The 24,571-nt window shown below is 43.8% G+C and overlaps 1 protein-coding gene across 3 annotated transcripts in view; it reads right to left on the reverse strand.

Annotated features, from left to right (window-relative positions):
* CCBE1 (collagen and calcium binding EGF domains 1) overlaps window positions 1-24,358 on the reverse strand; it is a 262,780-nt gene extending 238,422 nt beyond the window's left edge. Inside the window, exons 1-3 of one of the 3 annotated variants that reach the window (XM_054538032.2) lie at window positions 24,050-24,358; window positions 23,685-23,942; window positions 23,102-23,182 (exon numbers count right to left, since the gene is read on the reverse strand). In XM_054538032.2, the coding sequence (XP_054394007.1) occupies window positions 23,102-23,182; window positions 23,685-23,815 (212 nt within the window). In that variant the 5' untranslated portion in view covers window positions 23,816-23,942; window positions 24,050-24,358. Of the gene's footprint in view, window positions 1-23,101; window positions 23,183-23,684 lie in introns of all 3 variants that reach the window. The other 2 variants (XM_063716921.1, XM_024236078.3) reach the window with 2 other exon arrangements.
* Between the last annotated feature and the right edge of the window lie 213 nt (window positions 24,359-24,571).

Here is a 24,571-nt window from a genome sequence, read left to right on the forward strand (position 1 = left end):
TCCCTCTTTTTCTATTGTTTGGAACAGTTTCAGAAGGAAGGGTACCAGCTTCCTCTTTGTACCTCTGGTAGAATTCAGCTGTGAATCCGTCTGGTCCCAGGCTCTTTTTGGTTGGTAGGCTATTAATTACTGCCTCAATTTCAGAACTTGTTATATACCCAAAGGATTCTAAATCATTCTACTATAAAGACACATTCACATGTATGTTTATTGCAGCACTATTCACAATAGCAAAGACTTGGAACCAACCCAAATGCCCATCAATGACAGACTGGATAAAGAAAATGTGGCACATATACACTATGGAATACTATGCACCCATAAAAAAGGATGAGTTCACATCCTTTGCAGGGACATGAAGCTGGAAATCATCATTCTCAGCAAACTAACACAGGAACAGAAAACAAAACACAGCATGTTCTCACTTATAAGTGGGAGTTGAACAATGAGAACACACGGACACAGGGAGGGAAACATTACACACTGGAGCCTGGCGGGGGATGGGGGGCTAGAAGAGGGACAGCATTAGGAAAAATACCTAATGTAGATGACAGGTTGATGGGTGCAGCAAACCACCATAGCACGTATATGCCTATGTAACAAACCTGCATGTCCTGCACATGTATCCCAGAACTTAAAGTATAATTTTAAAAAATGTGAAAAATGAACAAGGTCAATAAGAACATATTTGAGCACAACCAAAATTAATATAAGTTATTAAGTGCTTATTTGACAGGATCCAGGAAATTTTAGCAAGCACGATCTCTTCTGCTATTACACAATATTTGCATTTCTAAGAAATCTTGTGTAATCAACAACTGTTATAAAATATAACTGCTCTCATAGGGAAAAGGGGTTTAGGGTCTATAAAATTTCAGATTTACAATAGAAGTTATTTTCTGCAGGAATTTAATAAATAACAATAACATTTAGCTGTAAAACCTAAACAATTCCTGGGCAAATCCAGCATTTAATCATATCCAGGTTTTGCTCAAAAGTCTCTTCTTCTGTTTCCACCAAGATTATCACTGGCACCCTCCTGTAAACATCCTTATCTTTATCGCCCATGGCTTTTCATAAGGCACAACACTGAAACAGGATGGATAATACAACACCCAAAGTTAAGATAAGTTGTAGCTTGGATAACAGTATTGAAGAAAGTAACCTAGTCAGCTGCCCAAAGTGTCACTAAGCAGCTTTTGTTCCTATGAGCAGTTCTATTGCCCAATGACAGAAGCCTCACTGCCAATGGTGTTCTCTAGTAATGTGCATTATGCCCAATTTGTAGCACAAAAACTGATTCGGCAGGAATTTCTACATTGTGTACCAACCATGGTACTAAATAGTTCTATAATCATCTATAATAGTAATTGATACGGTCAATAATTGGTTGCAGACTAAACACTATATGTGGAAAACCAAGCAACAATAACTAAAACCTGCAGCAACTTTACATCTCTCTCCCCCACACATGGGACTATTGAATTAACATGAAAGTTTCTGCTCCTCTGAGCAGCTTCCCTCTAAGTGGACAGCTCCCGTATTAAAAGACTTTTCTGCAAAGCCAAGGAAAATAAGCTTCCTCCATCTCTCAACTCCATTCTTTTGATAATCTCCAGTGATTGTGAACATACAAGCATTACTGAGTTAAAGGAAAGCCCCCAGAACATTCAGGAGATAAGGAAAACATGCATCAGAGAGCAGAGAAGGTTGGTCCAGAGTTAAGAAACAGTTATCAAATATGAAAATTAGGAAGACATTCTCAAAACTCTGTCTGAGAGTCTAGTCCCTTTTACACTAGAAGATGCTGCTAGAGGAGGTACACATCAGACCTAGGGATGGGATAGAAGGAATCTAACAGTAATGTCTGGAAGAAAAGAGGCAAGATCTCTAAGATGTTCAACAGAGGCAAACAAAAGTAAATGATGCAATGTTAAAAATCAGTATTTGGTTAGGACAAATAAAGGAAGCTACAGTTAATAAAAGCCAAAAAGTACACCCGTTCCCCCACCTACATAGGCCATCTCCAGAAGCAAACAGTGGCATAAACAGCAAGAACTATAATCCAGCACAGATAGCCCAGACATCATCTTATAGCCCCCGTAAATTAGCTTTGACCAAACCGTACTTAGGACAGCAGCGGTCTACACTTGAAGGTCACTAGAAGAACAATTCCTACCAAGTTTGCCATGTCTATTACCGGAATGATCTTCATCATGTTATATACTGTTCTTTTTGCAGCAATGCTTGGATAAAGCTTCTCTTTGGTCTTAATAAGGAACAGTCTTTGTTCTCTTGGGCACTGTTGTTTTCGCCATGTGGACTTGTATAACTTTCTCACCAGATGCTAGACAGCTGAGCAGCAAATGTCCACCCATGGCAAGTCTATGGCTCTTTATGGTGTAGGCTCTTAGCCTCAATGCCAGCTCTATTTCGTATGTCTCCTGTCCTATTTATCTTTTTCCTTTTCTCTTTCAATTTATGCTATCTTCTTATATAACTGCCTTATATATGGAATAAACCTAAGTATAAATTAAATCAAATAAACATGCCTCTATTTCAGAGGGCAATCTTACCATACAGTAATATGTATTCATTCTTTCACAAATATGTATTCTGCAACATCAGGAACCATACTAGACACAGGGCATACAAAAATGAGACAGATCAGCCCCTGCTCTGACATCTAGTCATCAGGAAAAGACATAAGAAATAAGGTACCAGTCATTTTAAGTACTACAACAAAGTAAGATAAAAACTTGAAATGGACAGCCACAGATAGGGATGGAGGGAAGTGTCAGTGGTGGAGTTTGGGAGACCTCTTACTGAGGATGTGACATCATAATTAAACTCAGAAGGATTAGGAACCAGAATTAGGATTTAAGTGGGGGGGAAGACCTTTTATCCAGGTAGAGGGAATAGAACAGGTAATAGCTTGAGACAGGAAAGAGTCTTAAAGAAATGAAATGACTGAGCTCAACTGAGGGAGGATAGTGTAGAACGAAGGTGGAGAGGAAGACGGGGCTGGGCCTCACAGCCCAGGGTAAGGAGTATGGATTTTGTTTCCAGAGTGATGAGATGCCATAGAAGGATTTTAAGCCTGGGTGTTTTAAGGTTCAGGACCATACCTTCTGCTACATGGGAATAGATTGCAAGAAGTTAAGACAGGAAGCAAAGAACAGTTGCAATATTCCAGGCCAAAGATGACAGTGGCCTGGACCAGGATGATGGCGTGGAGAGAGACAGCCCAAAAAGTCCCCAATTGGATACATTTGATGAAAGATTTGATGCAAAGGAAATGTGAAATGGAATAATCTAAAATTGCTTCTGAATTTGTATCTGGAGCAACTATCCAGTCATTCAGACCACAAGCTAGAGCCGCAGACTGTGCTGTGAGTGGGGGCTGGTCGGGGGTAGAAATCACCATCTCTACTTGGACCTGTCGTCTTTGAAATTTCTTGAAGACATCCAAGCAAAGATCAAGTAGGCAACTGGATATGTGAATTGCTGAGGCTCAAAAGATACACTTCCCAAGATCCTTTCTCAGGAAAGAACTAGTCTATACACTTCACCAAAATAAAGGAATAAATCAGGAAAGGGGAAAAATGTGAGATCCAGGAAACCCACAATTCAACACCAGAGAAAGATAAATTTTCCAGGATATTCAGGAGGCAGGAGGATCACTTGAGCCCAGGAGTTGAGTCTTTTTAAAAGATCATCTCTTTAAAAAAAAAAAAAAAAATTCCCCAGCATGACAGAGTGAAGGTGAAAAACCAACTGGATTAGAGCAGGTCTCAATGCTCTGGGCCAAATGTAAGGCTGAAATGACAGAACATCTAATGAGTTTGAATATATTGAGAGAAACTTCATGCAAAAGGGAGTGAGTGGGGATGGCTTTTGATTATATATGTATAAAAAAATTAAATTCTTAACTATAGGAAAGTTAAGATAGAGTAAAAGAAAGGAAAAGCAACCCTAGTATACACAACCGGGCTTACAGTCAATAGCATTTCCACAGTCATTACACCAACACTGAAAACTGACCTATCCCAAATGGCAACACAACCATACCGCGGGATGCAAAGATGGGACGTAAGCGTGTGTGATGGTTGTAAGCGGATGCAGTGGTCGTAAGCATGTGCGATGCTTATAAGCGTGTGCAACAGTTGATAGCTGAATTTTCTCCTACCATAGGAGGAGGGGGGAAGACTCAAAAACTGAAAAAGTTAAAACATGTTTCTTACAGCGATGGAGGCAAAAACCAAAAGAGTAAGCCAAAAAGTTAGAAAGCAGTTGCTGTGGTGGGGACAGGAAGGACCAGGGGGGTGTTGAGGGTACAATGTCTTCCCAGCTGTGGGATTGTTTGATTCTAACTGCTGCAATTTAAACAATATTTTAAACTAAACATTTAAGACATGAAAAATGCTGAGTAAATCATTGATTTGACTCTGAATAGGTAAAATGTTGAAAATGTCCATGAAGACTAGATATCAGAATATTAAGAACAGAGAGACTATGACTAGATACCTTTTCCTTCAGAATATTTGTTGCCTTTTATATTTAAAAAATTATGTTTATATATATTTTGAGATAGAGTCTCACTCTGTTGCCCAGGCTGGAGTGCAGTGGCATGATCTCCGCTCAATGCAACCTCTGCCTCTGGGGTTCAAGCGATTCTCCTGCCTCAAGCCTCCTGAGTAACATGGATTACAGGTACCCACCACCACACTCAGCTAATTTTTATACTTTTAATACAGACGGGGTTTTGCCATGTTGGCCAGGCTGGTCTCAAATTCCTGACCTCAAGTGATCCACCCGCCTTGATCTCCCAAAGTGCTGAGATTACAGGCGTGAGCCACTGCACAAGGCCCATATTTTTATATTAGAGAAGCTAATGTATCGAGTGTTGATGAATCCAATTTTGCTACCAAAAAAATAGTCAAAGTAAAGGCCTGTTCATTTGGGTTTAAAAGGGCTCTAAACATAAAAGTAAAATACAAATATACATATAAAAATAAATAAAATGTTAGCTTCCCTTTAGAAGCTAAATTTTCTTCTGATAAGAATACACCATGTTCATACTACAGTATTATCTTTGGGGTTAAACACATGTACTGCCTTTGAGGTGAAGTAATTTTTATTTAAGTGTTTCTGAATCCAAAGCAGTTAACAATCCTCAGGTGGCTGCCCCATACAGTGAGCTGCTCTACCACAAACAGTGCCACAATGCACCATTCTAATGGACAGGACAGTATTTCTATTCTAGAAACTGGCCCAGAATTAACACACCTGTTAAAATTTAAATATCAATCACTAGTGAAAATAGAAGTACCATTCATTAATGACTTAAGAGAAATTACTCCACAAAACAAATCCATTTTATCCGAGGAAAAAAATGTTTAATATTTATATTGAGTTGTTTTTCTGCGTTATGACAATTTTGGTAACGTATGAACACCCTACATTTTAGAGAGGAATGCTGACATATGTAGTGGTAAGTGACATGTCTGGGATTTGCTTTAGAATATGTTAGCAAGGAGTAAGAGGGACAGATGAAACAAACAGCAGAATTTTGATATGAGCATATGACTCTCCATTGGCATATTTGAAAATGTTCGTAATTATAAGCTACATTCTCAGAGAAAAACATTCAACTTTTCACCCTCAAAATAAACTTGAATCTTTTAATGATTATAACGCTGTGAGCCCCCAAAATCTGAGACAGGTTAGTTAATTTAGAAAGTTTATTTTGCCAAGGTTGAGGATGCGCACCCATGACACAGCCTCAGGAGGTCCTGACTACATGTGTCCAAGGTGGTCAGAGCATAGTCTGGTTTGAGGGAGACATGAGATATTAATCAACATACGTAAGATGAACATTGCTTCAGTCTAGAAAGGCAGGACAACTTGAAGCGGGGACAGAGCTTCCAGGGCTTCCACGTTTTAGGTAGGTAAGAGACATGGTTACATTCTTTTGAGTTTATGGTTAGCCTCTCCAAAGGAGGCAATCAAGGTCAGGCGCAGTTGCTCATGCCTGTAATCCCAGCACTCTGGGAGGCCGAGGCAGGTAAATCACCTGAGGTCAGGACGAGACCAACTCAGACACAACATGGTAAAACCCCGTCTCCACTAAAAATACAAAAATCAGCCGGGCATGGTGACGCATGCCTGTAATCCCAGCTACTCGGGAGGCTGAAGCAGGAGAATCACTTGAGCTCGGGAGGCAGAGATTGCAGTGAGCCGAGATTGCGCCCCTGCACTCCAGCCTGGGTGACAGAGTGAGACCCTGTCTCAAAAAAGAAAAAAAAAGAAAAAACCACAAAGGAGCCAATCAGATACGCACTTATCTCAGGGAGCAGAGGGGTGACTTCGAATAGAATGGGAGGCAAGCTGGCCCTAAGCAGTTTCCAGTTTTGACTTTTCCCTTTAGTGATTTGGGGGCCCCAAGATATTTTCCTTTCACAACGCATGTAAAGAACACCTAAAGGCCAGGCGCAGTGGTTCACGCCTGTAATCCCAGCACTTTGGGAGGCTGAGGCGGGAGGATCACGAGGTCAGGAGATAGAGACCATCCTGGCTAACATGGTGAAACCCTGTCTCTACTAAAAATACAAAAAAATTAGCCGGGCATGGTGGTGGGCGCCTGTAGTCCCAGCTACTCGGGAGGCTGAGGCAGGAGAATGGCGTGAACCCGGGAGGCGGAGGTTGCAGTGAGCCGAGATTGCTGCCACTGTACTCCAGCCTGGGCAACAGAGTGAGACTCCATCTCAAAAAACAAAAAACAAAAACAAACAAACCAAAACAAAAACAAACAAACAAACAAAAACACCGAAAAACCAGCTGCAGTGGAGATTCCCTTTCATCCATCACATTACAACCCCGGCCTTAACTACATTCCTTCCAAAGGAGGGTAGGTTAAAATGCAGATTAGAAAGATTAACTTGCAAGCAGGAGAAAGTTAGAAGGAATCAAGCTTCAAACCAGCAACCTGTTGATCTCATACAAAACTCAAGTGAGATAACCTTTTTATTAAGCTGAGACTGCCTAAATATGGAAAGGATGTTAATAAATACAAAAACCTGATAATTATCTGGGTTATTCAAGAGAAGCCTCATCCTTTTACGAAGGTAATTTGGCTGAGGAAAAAAAAAGGAAAGCTGTTTGGTATCTTTTTAAACATATATAGCTAAGTTGTGTAGCTGTCTTGTGTCACCATTTCCCTCGGAATCTTTAAACAGAGCCAAATATGGAACCAGAACCTGGAGCAGCAGAACGATGAAAATGGCAGCAAGGCCACAGCCGGCAAATTTGCACATGAAGTCTTTACGAGGGCCCTTAGAGATGCTGAGCAGAGGCTCTTTGGTCCATAAAATAAATACATTCCGAAGGAGACGCGTGTTGAAAAGTAGGTCTGTAATAGAAACCTTAGTAAATATAACAAACATACTAAGTCCAGTATGTTTGGATAAAAGATGTGTAAGAAATTTTATGAGAAAGCTGATCTGATGTCTCCTTTTCTTCCCACTTTATTAGCAGGAGTCTGCCCAAAGGCAACTCGATTTCTCCATTTTAGAAAAGGAGAGGGTGCCACGGGGCTACAGCTCTCCACGAAGGGAGGAAGCTGATACTTCACCCTGTGTTCTGCTATCCTATGGCACAGCACAACTTGAAAGCAAGCTGTGAAAAGACAGCCAGCGGCCAGCCAGGGCCCTTAACACTTTGATGGGCTCCTGCACTTACCCAGCATGAGCCTGCGGCAGATAGCAGCCCACTTTAAAGCATAGACCTGGGGAGTAAAAAGACTTTTTCCTTTTTAATAATTGGGGAAGAAACCATTAAAGCCATTCAAGAGATTAAATCCACAGTGCAAAGATGGCTATCATGTTTGTAAGGCTGATTAGAGATAAGTACTGTAGAATCTCCCACAGTCCAGATGATGGCCCTTGTGTCAAGCAAATCCCCTGGGCTGTAAACTAAACGAGCTTCTGTTTGCTCTGCTCTCTGTGAAGGTGGGAGTGGTCCCTGTCAGACGGTCAGACCTGGAAGGAACTCAAGCAAAGCCCTATCCCCTCCTCTGAGGCTCGGAGAGAGCCAGAGGGTTTCTGGAGGACCCTCCAGTGGAAGGTAGGGAGAGGGTAGGTCATTAAAAACCATGTTTCCCAGACTGGGTGCGGTGGCTCACGCCTGTAATCCCAGCACTTTGGGAGGCCGAGGTGGGCAGATCATGAGGTCAAGAAATCGAGACCATCCTGGCCAACATGGTGAAACCCTGTCTCTACTAAAAATACAAAAATTAGCTGAGAGTGGTGGCATGCACCTGTAGTCCCAGCTACTGGGGAGGCTGAGGCAGGAGAATTGCTTGAACCCAGGAGGCAGAGGAGGTTGCAGTGAGCTGAGATCATGCCACCACACTCCAGCCTGGTGACAGAGCAAGACTCCATCTAAAAAAAGAGACCATGTCTCCCAAGTTCCAGAACCATGTGCTAAGTGGTTATAGTATATCTTCTGATTCATTTTGATAAAACTTAAGATGCTAATTTCAAGTATATCAAGTTTAAAATCTGACTGTACTGAAACAGAGACCCCCCCCTTTAGCAACTGCTAATTTCCTTAGAGAACTCTCCAGTGAATAGATGAATTATATTAAATGCAATTCCATACAATTAAATGCCATGCTGTGAAATACCATGCTGTAAAATGGCTTAGCACCCTATTTAACCATGAGTAAGTATTCCTTAGCTATTAACTGGAAAAAAGCAAGTGCAGAATAAACCTATTTCTGTAAGTGGTAGGTCTAAGGATATCTTAGCATATGCATAGAAAGATTAGGAAAAATAAACTCCAACCCTTTGATCGTCTTTACCCCGAAACGGTGAAATTGGATGACCCTCCGTTCTAACTTGCACATTGCTATGATGTAAAACATGCAGAGTAAATATTGCCATGATCATAAACAAAGTAAATAAAGTCTTAAAAAGAAAATTTCCAAAACAGTGTTCTTCCTTCTTGTGCCCCCTTCCCTATAGGAACTACAGAGTGGAACTTTCCTTTGTAAAGAAATTGTCAAATAATCCCTCTGTCTTCTTTTTTCCAAACCTAAGAATCTCCATTCCCTTGGGTAGGTCAGCTGGGATGGTAGAAAAAGTGATATATATTTTCATATGCTTTCCTAGAAGAATAAAAGTGCTTTCCCCTCTTCATGAAGGCAGTTTCTTCTGCGATCCAAACCCCTGAATTTTAGAACCCTAAAAAGTCTGAGTGAAACTCTCACCTGTTCAAGGCATAAGGATTTAGACACGCTCCTAGTGCTCTGAGCTTCACAAGACAAAGGCAGACATCACCTCAAACGCACACACAGGAGCATGTGTCAAACGTGTTAGGAAAATCCAGTAGTGGGTCAATCTGTGCTAGCAAACGAACACAACTCCTAAGATCACACAAGTCATACATTTAAAAGGCTGAACAGTGGGAAGTTTTCCTTTTTTAAAAGGAAAGTTGGCCAGGCGCAGTGGCTCACACCTGTAATCCCAGCACTTTGGGAGGCTGAGACAGGCGGATCACCTGAGGTCAGGAGTTTGAGACCAGTCTGGCCAACATGGCAAAACCGCATTTCCACTAAAAATACAAAAAAAATAGCCAGGAGTGGTGGCGCACGCCCGTAATCCCAGCTACTCAGGAGGCTGAGGCAGGAGAATTGCTTGAACCCAGGAGGTGGAGATTGCTGTGAGCCAAGATTGCATCACTGTAATCCAGCCTGGGCGACAGAGTGAGACTCTATCTCAAAATAAGAGAGGAAAGAAAGGAAAAAGAAAGGAAAGAAAGCAAGCCAAGGAAGGATTCACTGAAGAGGCAGCAGCCTGAGTAAACAAAGCCAGATGGCCAAGGGCTGCAAGCTGGGGTGTCCATGCTGGAGCATCCCAATCAGTACACATGAGCTCCCACCTCACCCCCCACATCAGTGACCACCAAGACATGGCCCCGGCTGTGCCAAGACCTCAAACCCCTCCTTCCCTAGGACAGCAGGGTAGCAGCTGGACCACCACAACTCCCAGAGCTAGTTGTCTCCAGCCTAGAGCACCCTTTTTCATTGACTTTAATGTGGTCTCTGCTGATTATAATTTACCTATATTTTATGGCCTGAAAATATGCTTCCGAAACACTGAGGGTTTCTGGGAATGGACTCACAAAAGCAGTGGGGGTGGTGGAGATGCTGAGTAAATTGTCAGGAGTCCACTCAGATCCTCTCATGCCTTCTCATTAAATCTCCTTTCCTATACTTTGGGAGGCCAAGGCAAGCAGATCACCTGAGGCCAGGAGTTCAAGACCAGCCTGGCCAATATGGCGAAACCCTGTCTCTACAAAAAATACAAAAATTAGCCTGGCGTGGTGGCGAGCACCTGTAATGCCAGCTACTCAGAAGGCTGAGGCACAAGAATCACTTGAACCTGGGAGGCGGAGGTTGCAGTGAGCTAAGATCGTGCCACGGCACTCCAGCCTGGGTGATAGAGTGAGATTCTGTCTCAAAAAAAAAAATTCTCCGTTCCTATAATATCCTCAGTAATAGGTTGCCACGCTCAAACTAGCAAGCTCTGAAATGTATTAAACTCAGGTCACTTATGAACCACTTTGTGTTTTGCCAGCCTCAAATTCAGAGATTCTTCATTAAGAGCCTCGGGGTACCTCTATACACAAAATGCAATTGTATTTCCTTTATTTCTTGCCTTATAACCATTTCCATTTCTATGATTTAGTCAGCATAATTGCTGTTGTAACACTCAAAAAGACAATTACATGTACAAACTATGCATTATAGACAGACATATTTGGAGACTGCCTGGTTTAAGGTCATGTAGTAAACACAGAGCTTGAGTTATAACTATCTGGTCAAACCACAGAAAGCATTATTTTGTGATGCATACAGTTAACTCAAGCCCGTAAAAAGGCTTGTGTTTTCTGGGGTGGAGGCTGAGGGGTTGATAAATTCTTTCAGTTATCAGGAGGACTGGAAAGTAAAGGCGTACAGATGGGATAGGAGGAGAATCTCGGACAGCATGTAGATGTCCAATCATACCATATAAAAAAAAAATGTGATACTCACAATGAAAGAAAAACACAGCTTGACACTGAAAAGCTTTCATTTATAATATGCTGAGCCATGTTTATATCTTGGGAGAAGGTTCATGCAGTGCAGCAACAAAGCAAAATATTTTTTTTAATGCACCAAAGGTCATTGAGTAGCTCTAGACACCAAGCTGAGAGCCTACAACACAAAATAAAGAGTGATGGAATTTGCACCCTGAGATTTGGAACGGCTCAGCTTAAGAAACCAAGAACTCATGAGGAGCGTCCTATCCTTGATCCACTCTCCTATTAGTCCCTCCTTCACTTCCCTGACACCCTCAAACCACCCCACACAGAATGGAAAGGGTCTAACAAACGAAGGATTGGAGACACCAGGCACAGTGATGGTCACCAAGGGACCACTGAGGGACCTGGACCTGCAGAAACTGCAGAGGACACAGGAGACCCTGGCTTAGTGGCCATGGAAGAAACAAAGATCATTTACCCAGCTTCTGACAAAGAACCAGGCTGCTCACAACCTTATGCTTCCTCCTCAAGTTTAAGGCAGAGGTTTTCAACATACTGGAATCACATGAGGAGCTTTAGAAATTCCTGGTGCCTGGCAACCACCTCCACAGTTTCTGGCATGACTCTGGTGTGAAAGGTGGCAAGCCAAGGTATGTGGAGCAGCCTGAATGCTGGGATTTTTAAAAAGCTCCTCAGATGATTTCTATGCGCAGTCAAGGCTGAGAATCACTGCCTAGCACCTCGCCAGGAAGAAGTAAACAACAGAACATTCTGTTGTTATAGTAATATAGTGACGATTAGGACCACGCTTCTCAACACTTGATGTGCATAGGAAGCACCCTAGTGACCTTGTCAGTTGTGATTGGGTAGGTCTAGGATGAGGCCTGGGCACCTGCATTTTTAACAGTGATGTCTTGCTGTGAACAGAATAGGTTCTAATCTTCCCAAATTTGGCACCATCCTGGAGAGAGGCTCTGCAGAAATGAAAGTTACATTTAACATCATAGTAAAGCTTAATCCCTGTTATTTTAGATAAAGCTTAATCCCCATTATTCTTCAATGATGTTGAACAGAATTTCATTTCATTGGATATCTCAGGACATCGTGGACAGTGATATCCATGGAAAGCAAGGCATGTATGACCATGTGTCCCCTTTATCAAGTGGCATCAGTGTGTGCTGGGTTTTTGGGGTCAGTGGGAATGATTTTTGTGACTACTTTTGATGACTTGTCCAACTTTTGTTTTTAACCACTGGGATGAATGTCACTGTTTCCAGCAGTCCTCCCTTCCTTTAAGTGCCTCTTTTTAATTTGCAGTTGGCAGAAAAGCAAGGTAACCACAATTGTCAGGCCTTCAAAAGCCCAGTGGTTGAGAAGAACACAGGCTCCGGAGTCAGACTGCCTGGCTTCAAAACCCAGCCCTGCCACGCACCTGTGTGTGACCTTGACACTATGTAAGAGCTTGCACAGTATAAAGACAAGCTAGAACAGCTTCTGACAGTGAGTCCTCACACATAGGGCAATCTGAGGCACTCATCAGACAGTACTTGATGCTTTTGTATATCCGTCTTTGGTTCCTCAAAGCCTTTTGTGATATCTATTTTTTGTGATGTTTTCTTTGTAATATCCATTTTGGATTTAAAGCTCCCTTTATCATCATCCCTTTCCTTCTCCCTTTCTTCCTTTTTCAGCTGTGTTTCAGATATAAGTTGTTACCAGTCATATACAGTATCTCCCTCCCTATGTCCACCCAACTAGGCCAGTGTGATCTGCAGAAAACCAACAATACCAAAACCAATTTTACAGAATTTTTAAAACCCTTCAAACTTTCTCAGAGATAAAAGCCTGTTGATATTACATTCTAAGTTTTTCTAATCATTCAGATTTGGCCAGAACTACACTCCAGTGCATTTTTGTTTGGGGGCAACCTTGCCTCTAAAGGGCATCATTGTCTGCTCTCATACAACCTGCAGTTGGTTCAACAAGTCTGTGGTCTAGGTGGGTTCCCAGGAAGGCAACCTCTGCTCTACCATGCAATTTCACACCACAAAAAAAGTGAGCCATTTCTTTGTGGGAAAATTCCAAAATGAAGCAAGGACACATTATCAAGAGCAATCCAAATGAAAGCTAAGAGGTCACAGTCACAGACCACAGCACGGTCTGTGCTGGCTTACAGATGCCCTCCAATCTTCGAGGAAATAGCGCTAGACAAAGGCAGAGGGTTACAAAACTTACATTTGTCTATCTATGAACCTTTCTAAGTTTAGCCTACTTAAGTTAAAATGGGTATGTTAAAGGTCATGAACGTCCACATAACGTTAAATTTTTTTACACCTTCATCTCCGTAGGATCCTATTTCTGAACAGATCTGTGCCTGTGTTTTTTTTCTCTACACCACATCATTCCTTTACCTTCCTATTACATCAAATGATGAATTCCAGTTTCCTAACTTTTCCCTTCCTTTGCCAAAATACCATTATCAGACTTTGTTTCTCTCGCTTCAGAATATTTCTTTTAGACTGTTCTCGTCTTCTCCACTACTGTTTTCCACAGTCATTGTTAAAGCCATCACTATTTAGGAGTCTCCATGAGCTTTGTGGAACAAAACACAAAGGTGTTTTGATGAGGTGTTATAGATGGAAAGCCCCACTCCTGGTGTTTGTATTAAAGTGGATCTGCTGGAGTCAAGTTTTCTTCTGTAAGGGGCTAGGCAGTAAATATCTGGGACTTTGGGGGCCAAATTGGATTCTGTATGTTCTTTTGCAATGCTTTAAAAACAAAAACCACTCAAACTATTAGTAGTACAAGAACAAGCCATGGGCCCTAGTTTGCCAATCCCTGCTCTATACCAAACTCCCAGGATTAGACCCTGCCTGTTGAGAGCCCCCCCCATCTCCCACCAGTTCTGTTTACATAGCCTCCTGTGGGACAGCCCACGGGGCTGACATCTGCCCCTGTCATTCCCAGAGGACGAAGGATGAGAAGCTTCACTCCAGGTGAGGCAAACAGAATATCCCACAGGAGTGGCCAAGAAGGAAAGGTCTAGAATGGATGTGGCCCCAGTTTCTGAAGTCCTCAAGGGCATGGTAAGATGATCTAGTTCTACCACAACCAGTAAGGTGACAACATATTCATCCAAGCTTTCACATCGGCTCTTGGCACACGTGGATCATACCTTAAAGCTAGAAAGATGAGACATTTTGCCTAATGAGGATTAAGTGTGTAGGCATCACCACCACCCCATTCTCTACAGGTGTTTCAAGCTGGAAACTAACTGTTCAAGAAGTGTCACATACTTATATGATGACAGATCTATAATGCATTATGTGGAGAGTCAAGCAATGTTGGAGGGGCATGCCTTCTTTAAAATTCTGCTTACAGTCACTGTCGGAAAACATGAGGCTGGCCTAGGTGAACTGGACTTAGGGTATTTGTCCCTAGTGGGGAACTCTGATGCTGCCATCCACATCACAGGTCACATGACAAAATAACACCTCCTCTTTGTAATGCTTTCACATTCCAATAATTCTTGGAAGAAACTTGCAATACATTCTAAGTTCTTGCTAGTGCTTCTGCAGAAAACCTTCTGTTACCACCATCCCTGGGTTTTCCTGACTCTGCTTGAAGCTGTGGGATTTCTGTTGCTGAAAGGACACAGCTGGGCTACCGGAAATTAAGATCTTAACCTCCAAAGTGTGACATTAATCAAATGTATGTCCAAAACAAGTATCTTTAAAAGGTCCCAAAGGAAATCTTTGGGTCAAAATTCCTTTACTGAAAGATAAAGGGAATTAAAATTCCATGAGGACAGAGGATTTTTGTTGTTGTTGGGGGTATGTCCAATTTTCAGATATATTCTAAATGTCTAGAACGGTGCCTGGCAGATTGTAAGCACCCAACAAGTATTCGTTGACTAAGTAAATGAAGCTTGTTCGTAAGATTAAAATTAGTCAATAGCTAATTAAAACACTATTTAAAATTAGTCAATAGCTTCGCGGAAAAAAAGGACCTCACTTGGCAGAAGAGGAACTGCAGATGTTATAGCTGTTTACTTTTTCATCCCGCAAATAAAAGCAATAATCTAAAACAGAATGTGATCTTTGTTCTCTAGATACTCACCAATGCCTCAAATGCCAGCAGACCCTCTAAACTCACAAAAGGAGCTCCGGTCCTGCTGAGCAGGAGAACAGCAGGGTTTGGGAAAGCTGCTGATTGAAATGCAAGCCTTCTCCTGAGAAGATAGAATATCTAGAATCAAGAAAGAGGCATTTGGCTTTTCCAGGTGCACCCACCCCAGCTTCACTTACAAAGGATGAAGTTAACCATAGGAAGTCGGGCAGCAACCAGAGTAGCAACTGGATCTGATCTCAAAGGACACACCAGTGAAAGAGCAGCCTTTTGTGGTTACTGAGTTAAAATTGTTTCCAATTACTCTGAATTGTTTCTCTGAGAGTGAGTGAGAAGTGATACAGAACCTTCCCTCCCCTCCTCGAACACCTGTTCTTGTGAGAAGGCGGGGGACCCCCCTTTAAAAACTTGATCCTCTACTCCAAAGCCAGTGTCTGTGGCATAATTAACACATGGGCAGGAACCCACATGTCCTCTTCAGGTGTTATTTAAGATGGCAAGTTCAAGGAGTCAGCTATAGCTGCCAGAATCTAGCACCTGTTACGCATTAGCAATTAAAGTTAAACAGATCTAACTGGGAACCAATGAAAATAATGGCAGCATCTCAGAGGTCCAGTTAATCTCTGGTTTTTAGAACAGACTTCCTAGCTCAGATTTTAAATAAAGCACATTTGGATAGCAAGAGAAGCTCCTGAAGGCCTAACAGATTTCAGTTAAATCTTATTGTTTACTTTTAACATAGTCTTTCTGTCATTCAGCAAATATGTATAGAACAACCTCTCTCTCCAGGCATGGAGCTAGCCTCTGACGATATAGTCATGAATGAGGACAGATGGCTCATGCTCTCAGAGGGTTGACAGCCTATGCTAGAGATGGCCTACCACAGGAGAGGAGAAGGCTGCCTTCAGCATGCAAGGTGTGTGATTCAGGTCATTCTGCACAAAACCACCTCCACCTAGCCCCTGCTCTCTTCTTTGCAAGTTTTTTTTTGTTTGTTTGTTTTTAAGATGGAATCTCGCTCTGTTGCCCAGGCTGGAGTGCAGTGGCATGATTTTGGCTCACCACAACCTCCGCCTCCCAGCTTCAAGTGATTCTCCTGCCTCAGCCTCCTGAGTAGCTGAGACTATAGGCACGTGCCACCATGCCCAGCTAATTTTTGTACTTTTAGTAGAGACGGGGTTTCACCATGTTGGCCAGGCTGGTCTCAAACTCCTGACCTCGTGATCCGCCCGCCTTGGCCTCCCAAAGTGCTGGGATTACAGGCGTGAGCCACCGCGCCCAGCTAGAGTTCTTCGCAACTTTCTTTTTGTTTCCTCCCTGAACTACTTGACCTGAATGAGCCAAGTCTTCACAGAGCTGCCCTCAGTACCTGGCCTCAGCTATGCCAGCCACAGGACAGGGAAACAAGCAGAGGAGAGAGAAATCAGAATGGGCCTGGGGCCGAGGATCTGATTTCTAGTCTTCTTTCTGCCAGTAAGACCCTTCATAATCCTGGGCAAGGGATGAAAGTGGTGTAACTTCAACTTCTAGTTCAGGCTATGCCTTCCACTGGCTCTTACGGTCATGAGTAGAGTAGCTTGGTTAGTTAGGGAGGTAGCAGGAAACAAACATACTCTAATTTTCCCAGGGCACTAGGTTTCTGGGCTCTCCTACATTTGAAAATAGCATCTGCAAATGAGTGATGTTTCTGGCTGTGGTCTCAAATTGCTCTTTCAAAAAGATGAAGTTCATACGACTCACAAAATTCAACAAACATCCATTGAGCATCTAAAACATTCAACATGCAGACTTGGCAAGATGTAATGATGACGATGGGAGGTATTACTAACATAGCACTTCCTATGTGTTGTGAATTTTTCAAAGCATTTTACATGTATTAAGGCACAATCCTCACAGCAGCCCTATAGTTTAAGTACCAATTGGATGCTCATTTTACAGAAGAGAAAATTAAAGCACAGAGATTAAAACTACTCAAGGTCACCAAACCACCAAGTAGTAGAGCTGGGATTCACACTGGAGCAAAGAGTTTATATTATTTTATGTGTTTTGACATTATCGAAGCCCACACCCCCACCCCCCTGCCATGGGAACTTGGTGACTTGCCAGAGACATGCACTATACAATCTTTCCTCAAATGTGTCCTTACCTAGAGCCCAATGCTATCAATCTGGTAGTACTATTCTAATTAAAAGGACCTTGCTCTTCAAAGCACTCCAAGTAAACACATTTGCAGAAATATCACATTAATTTTCACATTCTCACAAGACTTGGCAACACAGTTGCATTATCTCAAAGAAAAGTGAGTGTTTTACATCCCCCATGTCACTATTTCCCATGGGAACATTGAGCTGCCCTAAGCAAGAACACTGCCTAATGAGACAGCACTGGCTGGACAGATGAATACCGGCAGGGCAGAGAGGCACCTGGGGCATCCATACCACTTAGCCTCCACGTGGAGTTCCATGAACCCCGAAGTCAAAAATCACAGCTAGTTTTTAAAAAGCATTTAACACACAGGTAAAGAACCACTTTGTCAAGCCAAAAAAAAAAAAGAAAAAAGAAAAAACCAAAACACACACAAACACACACACACATAAACACAAAGCCATGCCTATCTCATCTTGTGTTCTGTGGTGAAGGTGATGGCAGTCAGTTGGAGCGAGCATACCCCAAATCTCTACAACGTGGCCAAGGACTTGGATTGTACATTGTTCTTTAAATAATCATTCCAAATATTGCGAGATGCATTGTTGCAGGAAGTCCCTTGCCCTCCTAAACGCCAACCTACTTCTAAGAAGAATGGCTCAGTCCTCTCCGAGTCCGCACAGGGGAGGTGATAGCATTGGTTTCATGTAAATTATGTAATGCAAAAATTTTTAAATCTTCACCTTAAAACTTTGTTTCATCTGTGACTAGCTTTCATGGCCCCCCTTTTCTGTCCCCCAACTTGAGATGAGTGAAGGCTTTTGGTCTCCCTTAAAGTGGGCAGAGGCAGCCAGGGCTTAACTGTACACCGACTTGAGACCAGTTGACTAAAAGTGCACACTTTAAAAAAGGGGGGAAAAAAGAACCATTTTGAAGAACATGGTTAAATCCTCTTTTGCCCAAAAGCCATTTCTAGCTGCTTGTCTCTCTTCCCCATCACTAATACAGCATATGAACTACATGACTTTGAACTCAATCATACACCATTGCTTATTGCTCACAGCTTCAAAGTCCTTGATATAAAATCAAGTCTGCAAACTGAGTCCAGAGACTTTATCGTTTTGTATTCAAACATTTTCTAGGACTATTCTGAGCTCGTAATAAATGCACCATAGATTCTTAATTAAGAAGTCAAGGGTTGATTAGGATGTTTATTCCACAGCCTCAATGAAAACTGTGTTTTATTAGTGTTTCCTACACCCAAGTATATATTTCTTGTTTAAGGAAAGCCTTTTTTTTTTTTTTTTTTTTTTGAGATAGAGTCTTGCTCTGTCACTAGACTGGAGTGCAGTGGCGAGATCTCAGCTCACTGCAACCTCTGCCTCCTGAGTTCAAACTATTCTCCTGCCTCAGCCTCCCATGTAGCTGGTACTACAGGCGTGTGCCACCACACCCAGCTAATTTTTGTATTTTTAGTAGAAACGGGGTTTCATCATGTTGGCCAGGATGGTCTCGATCTCTTGATCTCGTGATCCACCCGCCTCGGCCTCCCAAAGTGCTGGGATTACAGGCATGAGCCACCATACCCAGCCAAGAAAGCCTTTTTATTCATATAACCCAATAAACGAAAGGTAAACACATCTTTTATTCAAACTACATGGTTTGGGAAAGGGGGGAAAAGAACTTGTGTGGAAAACTTTGATACCCGCAAGACGGGTAATGCTGTAATAATGTTATATGCTTAGTTTGGCTATCAGTTCAGTTCAGCTACATCACCCCAACTCTGATATCTTAACTACGGGTAAGAATATTCCGTGTCACATTATAATGCTGAGCAAATACATAAACTCACTAAGCTGTCACTGGCATTCATTTGAGAAGTGGGTACTTGACACAATACACAATGGGGATAGACAGTCTATGGAGACACTGACCCTGTGATTAAGATAAAATCCTACAAGGAAAGAAAGTTACGTATGAATGAACCAATTTTGTGTGTAACACGAGGTCAATTGTCCAAGACTGACTGCAAGGGCAATGGTAATTCAGAAAGCCTGAATGTGATCCTGGTGGAAGATGGTGTTTTCTGTGAAACTGTCTTTGAAATTTATAGCCATCTGGGTTTATAGTCTTCTTATATCCCAGAATCTGGAACATCCCATGGGCTCCTCTGGGATGATGAAAAGGCTCATGCATTGAAGTCAGACAACCCTGAGTTTGAATCCTGGCTCTCACACATAGTTTTGTGACCTTGAGCACATCATTAATATTTAACCCCTCTGAGGTTTGCTTCACTTCTTTGTAAAGCTCAGATAATACAAATGCTACAAAGTTGGCTCTACATGAGATGGCTGTATGTGGAGTGCATAAAATAGTGAAATACACTGTCAAATCCTCAAGTTGTCACTCTCATTTAATATCTAATAAAAAATGCTAGAAGTGGAAAGGTGTTGCTTAGATGAAGCCCAGTAAAACATAAGTAGGGTAAGGAGGTAGTTTCAGGACAAAGGATATTTGGAGTCCATCTTTTCTTCTCCAAATCATTTAGTTTACCATAACTTTTGGGTATAATGGCAGATTAGATTTGTTACTCACTCTATCATACTTATTTTAGTATTAAACCTCTCATATTAATGATTTAAGAGATGAAGTTTTGGCCGGGAGCAGTGGCTCATGCCTGTAATCCCAGCACTTTGGGAGGCCAAGGCAGGCAGGTCACTTGGAGTCAGGAGTTTGAGACCAGCCTGGCAAAACATGGTAAAACCTCATCACTACAAAAAAATACAGAAATTAGCTGGGCGTGGTGGTGGGTGCCTGTAATCCCAGCTACTCGGGAGGCTGAGGTAGGTGAATTGCTTAAACCGAGGAGGTGGAGGTTGCAGTGAACCGAGATCACGTGCCAGTGCACTCCAGCCTGGGCAACAGAGCGAGACTTCATCTCAAAAAAAAAAAAAAAAAAAAGTCTCACTCTGCTATACGGGCTGGAGTGAGAATGCAGTGGCATGACACATTAACTTTTTTTTTTTTTTTTTTGAGACAGTCTTGCTTTATTGCCAGGCTGGAATGAAGTGGCAAGATCTCTGCTCACTGCATCCTCTGCCTCCTGGGTTCAGGTGATTCTCCTGCCTCAGCCTCCCGAGTAGCTGGGAATACAGGCATGCGCCACCACCCCCAGCTAATTTTTGTATTTTCAGTAGAGACAGGGTTTCGCCATATTGGCCAGGATGATATCTATCTCTTGACCTCGTGATCTGCCCGCCTTGGCCTCCCAAAGTGCTGGGATTACAGGCATGAGCCACCGTGCCCGGCCTAGTAACTTTTTTAAAGTCATTTTTAAACACACTTCAAGTTCAGAAGTGGCTTCCAGAGTTCCTTCACTTGTGCTGAAAACCATTCACCAAAAGCCATCTGGTAACGAGAATTCTATATAGTCAAAGAACATTCCATCATCAGTAATGCTGCTTTACTTACAGCTCAATTCAAAGTAACCTTTAAAGAACGGCTTCCTGGCTGGTTCTTTATCTCACTTTAGTGTAACGAGGGAGGAGAGCTAACTGTCTGGTCAACTGCAAAGGCCTCCATGCTCCTTTAAGGATCTGTCTAAATGGGTCTGCATGTGTCCTGGGGATGAGGACACTGGTTTCTTACAGCAGTGCTTCAAGATTTTATGCATCTCTCATTAAGACAGATTCTGATTTAAGAGATCTGGGGGCAGAGGCCCAGGATTCTAACAAGCTCCCAAAATCATGCTGTGCAGCTGGTTTCCAGATGATACTTGAGGTAGTGAGGGTCTAAAGGGCTAGGACAATCAAGTCACAAACTAAGGAAAATAATATCCTCTATTCTTGGGATTCAAGATGAGTAGATTATTGAAACAGGATAAGACCAATGGAATACAGAGAACTCTTGACTTCCATAGAGAAAATAGATCTAAAAACAAAATCTAAGATCTTTTCATATACACGAGGATCAACACCACTTTCAAGCTGAAAGCATCGTTTCCCATTCCTTTAAACAAAGTTCTTTATTCTTCTCCTTGATATATCATTTTTGCCAGATCTCATAGCAATTTGAGTAGCTGTTAGTGAAAACACATGCCAAGGTGCTGCTAGTGTCTCCTGTTCAGAGTATAAAAGAAACACCACACTGCTTTAAGAAGTCTGGAAAAGATGACAGTAATGGCATTAACAAACAGAATAATTGGGCACCAAATGGTTTCTGAAAATCTAACATGCATTCTGTAACTGTCACTGATTCATGTGAAGTCCGACCTTCAGGGACTGAAAAAATGAGCAAACCGTCTCAGAGACATTTCCCATGTTAAATTCGAGGCTTTATACTGTGCTGATAGGAAAACAATGCGTCCTAAGAAACACTGTGGTCATGTGTATGAAAGACACGGCTGGAACCAGGCAAGCAATCCTGCTGCCAGCACCACCAGGTCACTTCACCAGCTCAGTGACCTTGCTCACCCCGTAAGCCTCTTGAAGTCTTAACCTGACAATTGAACATACTTTCTCCTCTACTACCTCTCTCATTTTGTTCAGCATTCACCCCCCGCACACGCCAAGAGAAAGGAGCCTTTCCTAAGCCCAAGGAGTGACTTGATTTACCTAAGTGATTGTTGTCCCTCCACTGCCAACAGATTTAAGAGCAGAAGTACGCGATGTAACTGATGGTGCTTTCGCACCCATAAACTGACAGCCCTGGAACCACTTATGTCTGAACCTTTGGGTATATGAAATGCTCTCAGCTGCAAGAAAGGCTATGACTGATTCACAGGCTACAATCTTATGAGGAATAAAACATTGTTTTCTTTCAAGTTCGTTTCTAGGGACTGCTGCGTTACCTTGTACTACTCAGTATTTATCCTGGCAATCCGAACAGAGTATCTGAGTCTCAGAAAGTCAGGTGTGGGCATATGATCCCATTACCTTGTACAGCGCCTCTAAAACGCAGATATCCAATAAACGTTTATGGGTGCATGTTCCCCTATCCAGTGAGAGCACTGGAACAGAACCAAGAATTCAATGGTGAAAAACCTAAATCAACCCTCATCTCCAAAAAGAGACAAGAACCACCTGGGGAACATTTTATAACTACCGATTCCCTAAGCCCCATCCACGCTTAGTTTTAACAAGCACCTGGGTCACTCATTTAACAAATACCCAGGTGAACCTGTGGCCCACATTTTTAGAAAGACTTTTTTCCTCTGCCCCAACAATCTTTGTTTTCACTCAACACAACCACTCACAATCCTCCCCCTACTTTTTTGTCCAGCGGCCGTGACAGTCACACTCTGCCCCAAAAGAAGGTCAGAAGACAGACAAGTGCCAAGAATTGCCTTGTTGACGCTGTACTTTCAAAACAAAACACAAATACGAAAGCAGCCATCCGTGTTTGCTATGCCCCACTGTTTACACCCAAAATCCAATCCAGTCTCCTTCACAGACTTGTAACCTCTTCTCCGACTTTCACCACTCAAGTATTTCAGGGAGTGGCAACCATCCTCAGGATCTCAGGGCACACACCCTAGACGCAAACTCAGTTGCCCAGTGTTGCTCTGACTCCGATCCAACCAACCCTCAAAGATTCGCACCGCGCGGCACGCACCCAGCAGGTTCCAGCGTAAACGCTGCTCGGGTCTCAAGTGCGTCTCCAAACCCCTCCTTTACAGCGCCACCTCCCCAGCCAGCCCCGGTGCGCAGTGGCGAACAGTCCGCAGATCCCCCAGGCTTACCTGTAGCATGTGGTGAGCTCGCCTGAAGGCTTCACACACGGGTATTTAGTCGTCGCGATTTTGCTCTCTGAGCAGATTTCTCTATGGAAAAGTGCAGAGGAAATGTTCGATTCTCAGCGGGAGAGCGGAGGCGGGCAGCGCGCGCTGGGGAATCCCTGGCGCGTGGGGATCGCCAGGCTCCGCGTCCCGGCGCGCTGGGCAGGGGCTGGTCCCCAAACGCGTACGCGGGGCAGACTCCGGGCACAGGGACGAGCCAGGCGAGGGTCACGACGAAGCGAACCAGCTCCAGGAGAAAGGAAGCGGGGTTCACGACCTGTGCCCTCCAGTGTGGCACCCGGGGGGAGGCAGGAACGCGGGACGAAGGGTATCCCAGACGCGACCCACGAATGGCAGGGCGCAAAGGCTGATACCTGGGAGCGGAGGGAAGTGTCGCCCAGGACAGCTGAGCACTCTCCTTACCGCCGGAGGAGTGAGGGCGCGCGGATCGCTGCGGGAGTGGGCGCCGGGGAGGACCGCCCGCACCCCGCGAGCCAGGCGCGCATCAAGCAGGAGCTCGCCCTCCGCTGGGGCTTGCAGCGCTTACCTGTCGCCGTCCTCCGGCTCCTCTCTGTAAGTCCACGTGTGTCCCAACGCCAGGAGCAGCAGCAGCGGACCCAGGCTCCTGCCCAGCTGGCCCCTGGCAGCTCCTCCCCGGCTCGGAGGCGGCGGCACCATCAGGGAAGCTCCCGGCTTCTTCCCAGCGCCGAGCTGCGTCCGGACCCCGCGTCCTATTCCTCCGCGGCCGCCGCCGCCTTCCCTCTTCCCGGCAGGGGGCGCCGGGGAGCAGGGGCGTTTGCACCACCTGCACGGGGAGCAGGAGTCCGGAATATTATGGGGCTGGGGGGAAAATGAGGCTAGGAGTTGGAGTGTCGGATGCAAACCCAGCAGAGAGGCAGGTAAAGGGGGTACCTGAGGTGTCCAGCTGGCGCGAGGGCCCTGAGGTCCAAGTTGTCTCGTCGGGACGTTCACGCCCGATTGACAGACTTGCTGGACTCGGCGTAGGGCTGCGCCCTCGCCTCTTCCCTCTCCCTCCTCTGGGAGAACCGCGCAGGGTGGGGAAAGCGGGCAGTTGTTTGCATTTTGCACCAGGGTCGCACGACCAGGGGAGGAGGAGCTGATTCTCCACCGGGCAGAAGAGGGAGGGGGAAGAGAGGGGTTAATAAGCTTCCTTCCTGTTATCCATGGGTTTCTAAAGCCCAGGGTCAGGCCAGTGTTCGCCTTTCCTCCTTGAGGACCTACCCTGAGCTTTGCAACTATCTTAGTCTTCTTTTCTCTTAGATTATGTAAGGAAGGAGGAGTCGAAAGGCTACAACCGGCCTCTCAAATTGTTCAAACCTGAAATAGCGCTATTTATATAGTGTAATCACTCTTCCTTAAAACCTTTAGAAGAAAGTTCTCTGGTTGTTTCATTGGTCAATAAACCATGCGCTG

Source organism: Pongo abelii, chromosome 17 (genome assembly GCF_028885655.2).
Source record: "Pongo abelii isolate AG06213 chromosome 17, NHGRI_mPonAbe1-v2.0_pri, whole genome shotgun sequence".
Classification (NCBI taxonomy): domain Eukaryota; kingdom Metazoa; phylum Chordata; class Mammalia; order Primates; family Hominidae; genus Pongo; species Pongo abelii.